General features: G+C 40.6%; 1 protein-coding gene across 2 annotated transcripts in view; it reads left to right on the forward strand.

The window, feature by feature from the left end:
• LOC138006051 (uncharacterized) overlaps positions 1-10,954 on the forward strand; it is a 24,597-nt gene extending 13,643 nt beyond the window's left edge. The window contains exons 3-7 of one of the 2 annotated variants that reach the window (XM_068852205.1): positions 288-537; positions 3,438-3,738; positions 4,758-4,870; positions 7,822-8,005; positions 9,509-10,951. In XM_068852205.1, coding sequence (XP_068708306.1) covers positions 288-537; positions 3,438-3,738; positions 4,758-4,870; positions 7,822-8,005; positions 9,509-9,567 — 907 coding nt within the window. In that variant the 3' untranslated portion in view covers positions 9,568-10,951. Of the gene's footprint in view, positions 1-287; positions 538-3,437; positions 3,739-4,757; positions 4,871-7,821; positions 8,006-9,508 lie in introns of both variants that reach the window. The other variant, XM_068852206.1, reaches the window with a different exon arrangement.

Genomic DNA, 10,954 nt, shown 5'->3' on the forward strand with positions numbered 1-10,954 from the left:
CAGTCGCCCGGGACTTGAAGGAAACAACTCCCATACTAAGCCTATTTCACGGCATTTTTACCGACTGATCTATTTTTATACTAACTTCAGTTCCGGTTCGGTGACGCTATGACGTCAAGTTAGTTTTTGTGATTGGTAATCAGGCTCCTGCGGGAAATTCAATCTACAAATAAATCGGTCTCTCAAAACGCCTTGACAGGAACATAGGGCTGTTGTTCGGTCCTACTCATGGGCTGCTGGTAACTACAATGAGTGACTGACAAAAACAATGTTTTTTTGTTTTCCAGCCATAAGGAAGTTATTGTGAACGTTGGCGAAACCGGCGAGATAACATTGACTATTGATGAGAACCTTGGAGACCTCCAGCTTGGGAAAATTAGTCAGGAATATATATCGGATCCAGATCTCCGTAAAATACTAGAAAGCTTTGACCTGGATACCAACATGATGAACCCTTTTCAAGATCAAGAACTGCTTCTTGTAACATCCGTTGTTTACAGCGAAAGATTTGAGGTTCAAGGAAACAGGCAACAAAACGTAGTTACCCTTTACTGTTGTCTTTTTCTGTTTGGAGCAAATATTTTCATTTTTGTTGACTTAATTTTTTTGTTTCGACTCAACCTCATCCCCTGGGTCTACTCTCCAAGAAAAGTCCGGGGACGAGGTTGGTTTCGACTTACCTTTCCTCTTTGCGCTTTCCATTTTTGGCTTTCTGTTTTCAGGCAACAATGTTTTCCAATGATTTCATAATTTCCTAATAATAGTAATAATTATTATGAATACGCCCAACATGGCGGCCGTTTACATCGTACATCTTTGATATTGGACATCCATTTTATGGTCAATTGAAATCTGTCAAAACAAGGTATCCGTTGACCAGTATCACATGGCCATATTGTGGGCCCCAGTTTAGAGCTCATCGAGGTCAGCTTTTTTTTAAGTTGACCGCTGACCAGGTACTGGTCTTTGATTGGGTCGCAGGCTCAAGCCAGCTTTACTTCTTGTAACCAGAACATCTAAACATAAACGGGGATTAGTTTTTCGCCTGCTTTCTGTGGCTCGACGTAGCTACACGGCCATACTACGTCAGAGAAGGGTTACGTTTTAGCAAACGTAGGCCATGTAGCACTTATATTTCAACAGACTTAACTATCAGGGGGTAATAATCGGTTAGTGCTAGTTTTCTGCCTATATAAACCATGTGAGCGTTAATGCTACTAATGGAAATGGGCCAACACAAGGACAGAGAAAATTTCTGACCCACCCTGGTCAGTTTTACTCTGTCCTTGTGTGGGCCCATTTCCATCAGATGCTCAATTACTGGTGTTACATGAAACGGATTGGTGTGGCGCTCACTCCACCCAACCGTAAAACGTGTGTTCAGCGCCTTACCTTGCCTTATAGGCCTGTTGCTTGTGCTTATGTTTCCATCTTACGGGTAAATCAGTTTCACATTATCTTTGCCGGTTTCACAATCTTTCCTGCTCCTACAGTTTCCTAAGTTATGGCTGGCTTCGGGATTACAGTTATTAGCTGGCGTTTAGGCTGACCACAACAGCATTTACGCTTTAGTCACTTTAAGACTCCGATTGATTGTTCCGACCGCGGAATCGAACTCAGGAAGAGTTCGCGCCACACTGCCCCTACCGTTGAGGTGTTTTTTTTTTTTTATTTCAATAAAAGGAATTCAAAGTTAAGTTAAGAAACGATCGCGGCTACGACAGCGACAAGACCAGAAAACAATAATTTTATTGCTTTAGAGAGGAAAACTGATTGGTCGTGCTAAACGCGCGTCACACATTTTCATACGTTTCTTCGCCGCACCCTACAAAACAACAATTTGAAAGAAAAAAAACAATTTTAAGGTTTTGACGACAACGTCCTATCACAATGCTTCGTCCGTACTGTACAATGTGAATAAGATAGAATAATCACGAAATACTTGAGATAAGGAAGCCTAAAAGTTACACTTTGAAGTGAATAAGGATTTTAGGCTCCGTCCACACGTATCCGTTTTCCGTTTGAAAACGCAACTTCTTCTTTGCGGATACGGCTTCCGTCCTCACGTATCTGATGAAAACGATCACTGAAAATGGAGCTTTTCAAAAACGCTCTCCAGAGTGGAACTTTTTGAAAACCCTGTTTTCGCGAGTACGTGCAGATAAACGAAAAGGGAACTTTTCGAAAACGCTGACCTCACACTATCAGTTCCAATCCACTCCGTGCAATATTGTCATAATTTAGTAAACTTATTTAAGATGCCGGAGAGGTGCTTCACTTCCTTGTCTTTAATACTTGGGCTTATTTCAAACCTAATTGCCTGTTTTCCAGCAGATTTAGCTTTGCTATTTCTTCAAGCTTACTATCCTAACAAAAGATGGCGCCAATTTATTATTTCGTGAGTTCATAATACCGAATACTCATGCGTCGAGCATGCGTAGTCAGGTTATTGTTTAAAAGTTATCGATTTCAAATCAATTCATCGTATACATGTGGACGGGCGAAAACGATGCGAAAACGCTACGTGTGGATGCGAATTTTGTTGAAAACGGAGAAAAAATGTTGCGTTTTCAAACGAATACGGATACGTGTGGACGGGACCTTAGGTAACGACAACGCCACAAAGAGGAAAAATAATTGTGCTGCACGTCCGCAATGCTTTTTGTCGATGTCTTGTATTAATTTTTGCGGTACTTTGCATAACAATGACGAGAAATCACCAAATTTGAGATTTTGACGACAACTTCATATCATATCATATCATATCATATATCTTTATTTACCCTCGGATTTTTAGAGTAGCTTGCTGTAGCTAATTTCTCCGAGCATTTACCCTGCCAACCATGATATATCACAGAAGAGAGACCACAACACCGGGAACTACATATCCTACTCTTTGCGACAAGTGTGCGGGTTCTTTTACGTCCCACAGGATTATGAACATTGAAGGGTTGTGAGACGGGACTCCGGCTTATCGTCCTTATCCGAGAAGACTAGAGAGTCCAACCATTTGCAGATGTAATTACAAAGGCAGCACTTTTTCCTCAGTTATTTAAAGACCCTGAGTTGAACTCACGACCTTCCCTGTGACAGCCCGGTGCTCAACCAACTGAGCCATCGGTGCGCGGTGAAACTTGTGAGAGTACAAATGCAAACCCTTATTCTCCATTTGTACCCTGAAACCGCTCCTAACCATTTTTTTTGTAGAATCCTTCGGCCGCATAATTATACAACAAGAACGAGATGAAAGAATCGCGAAAGACTTACGATAGAGCAAAGTTATATTCTGAGGTGACGTTTCCGTCAACGTCGCAGTCGAAGATCTCAAAGTCCATAGTACTTTCGTTACTGAAGTCATCGTCGTTTTTTTAAGCTCCCCAATATGCAATTTATATGATGATATTATTGACATTTTTGTCATCTCTTTCTGCTTTCAGCGTGGAGTGCATGCAGTATTGGAGCTTCCATCAGAGCTTCCTATAGCTAAGGTTTTGAAATCCATAGGCCATTGCACATACAAGGAAAAAATCATCCCTCCAGGTGTGGCAACTAGGGATGCATGGGGGCCAATTCTCTTCAGGTACTGTCGCGTTCAGTACAATGAAACAAGCAAAAAGCTGGAGATGGGGAAAGGGGAGTTTGTTGGAAATAACACCGTCAGAGGAACTGAGGAAGATGACGATGATGATGATGCGGGGATTCCAATTCATCGGGATGCAGATGGCAACGATTTACCAGGTACGTCAGAGCTTTGGGTTATGAAGAAACGAAACAAATAAGGCAGGATATCCAGGGCATTACGTAGTGCTTTTAAAAAACATGGATCTTTTCTAAAAATTCCTGGATTGGAATCAAAATTTACAATTGTAAACCGTCCTTTCGCATTAATAATGATAATGCATGTAGCGCACACTATCATAAACAATGTTCAGCTGTGCTGTTAAAAACTCTTTAAGAGCCTATCACCTCAACAAACGTTTCCAATTTGTATAGAGCGAGTTTCAGTCGAATGTCGTAAAACCAAAACCAAAGAATTACTTTGGCCCGTCAAAAAGAAGGGAGAAAGTCCAGTAAACCGATGAAAACTCGATTTTCTCATTTGCATTACAATGTAACGTGGATGCGAGGCAATTTTGGGTTAAAACTACAAAATAGCCCGAAATTGCCTCGCATGCATGCTAGATGATATTGTAATGCAAATGCGAAAAACTAACCGTGAAAGGGCCTTTTGAAAACTGCTCTATGCTCCGAAATTGTCCCAAATATATTGTGTTGTTTTTAAGAACCTTTTTATTGAAAATTCGCTACTTTTATACAGAGAAAATATACACATAAAATCACATCATATAAACAAGAAATTGAAACTAAAATAGTAGAAAATGCTTTTAACCCATTCATTCCCTGAACTGGGACTACGTCTAACGCCAGATGATTTTGGTGGTTCAGGGAGTCAGTGGGTTATGCCTTTTGAAATAAAAATGTTTTTATTTGTTTCTTGAAAGCCACACCTTTGTCGCATTAAAACTCTTACAATAGTCACGAAGCAATTGCCATAACGCAAATATATAGTCTCTCCCCTGGGGGCTTTTCAGGATTAATTTACAATGCTTTGTGGGGGACTTAAGGCAGACTGCTTGTTACGCAGTTTACAATTAATTTTAGGAAGTGAAAGATTCCCCCACCCAGATTACGTCAGACCACAACACCGGGGACTACGTCCCCTACTCTTATCGAATAGATTTTACTTTTGACTCCAGATTATTTCACTGCCGAAGACATTGAAATGATGGACACTATATACAAGACGGTTTTAATGACAGAGAAGGACCGAGAGCAACGAAAAGCGCGGGTCAGAAAATACCTGGGATGGGTGAGTCAAGAAACAAAATTGTTAACTTGCCAGTAGATCTGAAGGATATAGGCTTGGGGATTGGGGAATACCTCCCTTGATTGATTCACACATCTGTGCAACACGGGAAGGAGGTAGAACAGCAACCTCGTTTCCAGAAGAGAGACTCTGGGAACGAGGTAGGTAAACAAGATCAGGAATCAGCATAACAACACAAGGCTGTAGATAGTTTCAGGGCTGTGACACAGGTATTAAGAAAGAAAACGGCATCATCACTCTGTTGGCTTTTGATTGGTTTTAAGGAATATTCTAGCTTTTCCTTGACCAAAACTGGCAAGCGCGGGGAAAACCACTCGGAGCAAGTCAAAATGATTACATGTACATAGAACTCAAAAGACAAAGAACGTCTACAATTTGCTCGGGATTTCGCTAAATTCGGACAAGTGTATGGTAACTCGCCACGCAATTAGTTAATCCCGGTTTGAAGGAGTTTGTACTGGGATGGGTGACCTGGTAAAAGACATAGTTTTTACTGGGTTGCCAGTATGGCAAACCCAGTCGGAATCTGTGTTTAAAAAGTCTTGCCTGTCACTCCCCTGCTAAGTGGTGTCTTTGTGCATAGTCTTCTGTGCGTATTTTGTTAGGTTTGAGGGGGCTGGGGTAATGCGTAGCTTGCTCTGCACAATTAACCTGTAATGGCGTCGGAAGTCATTGTAACGCGAATGGCGTTTTAGTACATCTTTAAAGAAAATATACTCATATGGAGCTCAAGAATGTAACGTCAAGACAGGCGGTGAAACATAAAGATCTGGTAATGGACGAGTAATGGACTTCGACAGCGTGAATCTTTCGCCCGTCGAGCCGAAATCAACATGAGCTGTACTTTTAATATTTCGCCAAGGTGGTGTTACGTACAACACTGAAACCAAATGGAAATTTCTCTGGTAACTTACGGGTGCAACAAAGACAGAGGAGGAATCGAACACCACAAGTAGATCTGTCACAGTGATCTCTGTTGTGTCTCACAGTGTTTACTGAAGTCGCATCTATTTAAAGTTTGCCTGTTTGTCTGGCAAGTAACATTCATTTTGTACTCAACTCTGCAAAGGTTAAAAAAAATTGGAATGAAAGCTTGTTGTCTCTTTTGTGCTTTATTATGTACGGTCAAGGTTCTTTCGAAAAGGGTTTGAAGTGAACTGTGAGAAATTTATTTCATTGCATATGCTTTGTGATTGTGTGTTTCGCTTGCACGCACGCAACTGAAATAGGAAGGGTTTCTTGCCTCTTATAGCAAATATGTTGCTTGTTTCAATAAATGTTTCGCTGAAAAATATTTCTGTGAAATTTCCAGCTTTTGTAAATTTATCATGTTGTGTAATTTTCGAGCTTAGCAAATTTGCATACATGTGTTGAAATGTGATACGGGGAGAATTTTTGTGGTAACGCAAAAGTCACGAAAATAAACAGGTCTGTTGGAAGCGTGCTTGAGTTTCAACAAAATGACCCGCAAAATCGGCAAAAGATTGTGACGCTGATGAATAATATAGTAGCTGCTATTACCAAAACGATGGAATTACCTGGTGATAAATAACCTTTTCTTGGAGAGTAAATGTTTGATTTTCCAGAAACAATGGTCAACCTCTGAGAGTTGGGCGATTGTGATCTTTGTGTTGAATTCGCACATTTCTTGTCAAAATCTATAACAATTGAAAGAAAAGAAAACTAACAAAAACAAAAACCCGGTATCTAAGCATAATTTAACAGAGATGCTTCACTGTTTCGCGAGTAAACATGCCGCGGTAACTTGATCACTGCGCCCGCTGAATTCGATGTGCGATTTACTTGGTGCAGCCAAAAGTACAATTACAACAAAACAACTAAAATCTCCCGAAATGTTTTTCGCTGATTTCATGTCGTAAATTTTGTTACCGATGGCAAAATATTTTATTCTCGATCGACCGTCCTGAAACTTCCTTCTGCTCATCTTAAAAACTGTGTATCCATATTTATTTACTTTTACATCAATAATTGTTTTGCATAAAGCAAGCTAACAAAATCTGTATCTTGCTTGGTTCGCATTTGATAGCATTAAAATAGAATTTTCGGTCCTATGCTTCTGTCGCCCATCCAGTTACTAACCCCGGCGGATAGGGTTTAACTTCAGCTTTAAACTTTTGTTTACAAAGCTGTCAGATGTTGTCAGTGCACGCTTACACTTGTGGTGGAAAGAAGTTGCATGATCAACATGTCAGCCCAGAAGCCAATGTTTCTCGATTCTCTTTTATTTTCTTCAATCTCTCTGGGTTCAGTACTTTGCTAGTAACCACATGTCTTCTCAGGCTATTTACCCAAGACTTCTACCATGGCACTACAATGATAGACAAAACCAAAACAATATCATGCACTGTTAGAGCTACATATTACGCAAGGACAACTTGAATCTCCTGGAAGACAACACACAGCTCAGTTGACATTATGGAATAAATCGCTGTGTTACTTCACTACCACACGTAAGCAATGCGTGTCAATTTTTTTAAAGAGGACAGGAATTTCTTCTTCCTGACAAATGATTAATTAATAGGCCGGTAGCCAGGTTTTTAACCTCAGAAAAGGATCTGTTTCGTCGTACGAACGTGTGAGGACTTGTGAGCCAAAGGGCCTCTGCTGGTATGACTTCTGGGTGAGCCCTTAAATGGTCTTTAATGACCCCCCAACTTGAAAAAAATTGCCTGGAACGCTGCACGTACCACAGGCAACCCAGTGTACCCTCACGGAGGGTCTAGTTTAAACTACAGACACGTTAACGGTCGGTATCCCCCGTAAACAGTATTGTTTTTTTTTTGCTTTCGATTGTTTAACGATGTAAAAGCACACTATTTTGGCAAATCACGAGAGTGGCAAAGCAAAACCAGTGGAATAGCAAACTTGCGAAAATCAAGTGATAATGCGCTCACAGTGTCATCTCTTCACAGTTTGAAAGAATATTGACCACTGATGAGACGAGGATTTTACTTTCTGTGCCGTTGACCAGTGGCGACTGCAAATTTCTGCAAAGCATGTACATTCCTGCAACTACGAGTCAGCGTATACTTGATTTTACAGGGGTAACGAGAGAGGACATTCAGAGCTGTGGAATTATTTTCAAACTGCTTGATGGTAAGTAAGGGAATGACATATTTGTTGTTTCAAAGAAATGAAGAATCATCCAGTGTTCGCCGGGATTATTACTTACTGGGTCATAGGTCGACTTGAATTCATAGTAACAACAAGAACAATTTAATTTCATCTTGCTTACATATTGTGCTTAACTGCTGGACTGGACGAAAAATACAGAAACCTCACGCTCTTGATCCTACTGCGCATGCACAAGAAATTGTGTCACAGGAACAATCAAGAGAAAATGAGGGGACAGAGAAGGAGGCTCCCGGTCCAGCCCTTGGGATATGTCATGTCCACGAAAGTTATTTTTAGACGAGCGGAAGTCTTCCGAGACGTCCGTATGCAGGACAACCTCGGTCCAATGTTTGAAAGAAAATAAATATTCATCAGCCTTCCACGTGCGCCATCATTTTCTCTTTTCACTAAGAACCTGAGAGCGAGGCAAGATTTCATGCGGACGTCTCAGAAGACAGACTTTCGCTAGAACAAAGACTTCCGCTCGTCTAAAAATAACTTTCGTGGACATAACATATCCCGGCCAACGCCTCAAGCCTCCGTCTCTGTCCTCTCATTTTCTCTTCGAACAATAAACTAAGCATCAATTTTAATTTTACTTGCTCTTACATTAGCGAATTCTGAGGATAGATTGCCATAGAAATTGATTTAAAAGCCGTATTTTGCCCTTGGCGCCAACTGGAAAATTAGTGACTTTCCGTTGTCGAAATCTTGGTTGTTTGCCACCTTAAAAGCACTGTAAAGCTCGAACAGGCCGGGTCAAAGAATACCTTCGAAGCCACAATTTGACCCAAACAATATAATTTATACGATTGGTGCAGGCGTTTTTCTGATTGGCGGAGATTACAATGCCTCACCTCACGCGTGCAGCCGTGATCTTAGGAGTGACCGCTGGCTCATTTCTCGAAACAGAGCCAAGAAACAATGAAGCTTGCATCACCTGTTTCAGTGTTTGCATCAGTAGTTCTCTTCAAGGGCTTAACTCAGTTCCTCTCAAAAGCCACTGCGAAAACAAGACATATATGGAGCTAAACTCTTTATTATCCCTTACGCAAGAACATGCAATGTGTTCAAATTGAAATTAATGTCAAGAACCATGAAGGCTTAGAACAGTTTACTATGAGATACTTTGCCTTGAAGGCTGTAATAAAAGAAAACATGTAATCTTTCTGCCACGCGCTGTTCAAGTAATTTGTATCAATATTGCACTTATGGATTAAAGTGAAGTTTTAAATAAAGAACGATGAGTCAGACAATTCAACAAGACTGGAATGAACAAAAAACTAAATCTCTTGACAACCGCCCTTCTGCAAGGCGATCACACGTTCTATCCCAGGGAGACAGGTAACTGTTTCATCGATTCTGGAACAACCCTCAGGCTAAGTAACCTTTTGCTAGTTCCCTCCTTAGTCTGATAGCTGATATGTGACAGATAAATAACCCAAAGTTTTATGAAACTAACACAATTTGAAATTTACCCCTTAGATCTGCCTGACGAGGATTGGACAGAGCTCGAGATGACACTTGACGCTGCTGAGGACTAAAAGCATTACTATTTACGTTTATCGCCCTATGTAAAGGAATCCAGGTTCTAAATCCCGAGTCGGGGACTCACGGGTTCCACCAAAATAGATCCCGGATTCTGGATTCATACTATGGATTCCGGATTCCACGCTCTTGATTCCAGATTCCAAAGCCTCACATATGCTGGATTCCGGATTCCTTCACATCGGGCGACGTTTAGCTGTCAATAGGGAGCTTATGCAGGGACAACGACGCCGCCAAAGAGAACGTCGTCTAAAAATACTATTTCGCGTTATTGTAATAACTTCGTTACAACCCCAGGTCGTTCGGAATCGAAAGTGTGTATGAAACTTGCAGGAATAAAATTGGCATGAATTGTTTGGTTGTTTGGGAAGAAAGTGTATTAATGTTTCGTTTGGTTCTCACGTCCTCTACACAACCTGAAAACTGCTCAATTCACGTCGTTGTTAGGACGAGGACGGCAAAGAAATGCACCAAAATGAAAAACGGACTTGCAGGGAGTACAGAGCTTTTGCTTTTGCTCATTAGAGTTATTTTTTTGTTGTGTTCTCGTAGACGTTGTCGTCGTCCTTGCGTAAGCTCCCTGGTTGTTCATTGCGTGAGTTGACATTTGTGTCATCAGCCTTGATCGAGACTAATTTGCCTTATTAAAAAGAGATTTTCTTGTCGCTTCTTTTACTGCGTAATTGTGAGAAACAAACAACTTGTTGGAAAATCCCCTATTTTCTTCTGAGCACTTGAGTAGTGTAAAATTTGTAATAAAGAGTGCCTAAAATTAAACAATATTTTTGTTTTTTGTTTGACAGCAATTGTTGGATTTTTGTATTTTTAAAGGTGGTTTTGAGGATCGAGTTATCCTATGACTTAAACCGATGCAAAGAGAGAACAAACTGCTCCAAAAGGTGTCCGATCCTTATTTCGTAAGATTGCTGATTCAGTATTCTGTCAGTATTCTGTATTACGAGACTGTGTTGAAGGGGACGAACTATTAACGTGTGGAGGCTTTGGTTCGCGGAGAGAGCGAATTCAACATTGTAACACCCAGCGATTTCAATAGAAAATTAACCTACAAAGCAACATGTTACCATCAATAGTACCAGCAAGTAAAAGATCTTTGTAAACGAGCGCAGTTGTAGCTAATGATAGTTCAGCCCCATCGTTGGCTTACGCTACTGTGTATCTTCACTTTTATCTCGGCTTGCAAGTGAATACATGCCCATTTGGTATTGTTTAAAGGACAACTTAAGGCCTAAACTCCAACTGTATTATTTTTTTCCTTGATTATGAAGAAGAATGTACTGTTAAAATGAAGTCTTGATGCTTGCTTTTGCTTCTCCCTTGATATGAGCAAGAAAATTGAGTTTGAAGTTACGTTTTTCCTGCTTT

The sequence above is a fragment of the Montipora foliosa genome, chromosome 6 (genome assembly GCF_036669935.1).
Source record: "Montipora foliosa isolate CH-2021 chromosome 6, ASM3666993v2, whole genome shotgun sequence".
In the NCBI taxonomy this organism is placed as follows: Eukaryota; Metazoa; Cnidaria; class Anthozoa; order Scleractinia; family Acroporidae; genus Montipora; species Montipora foliosa.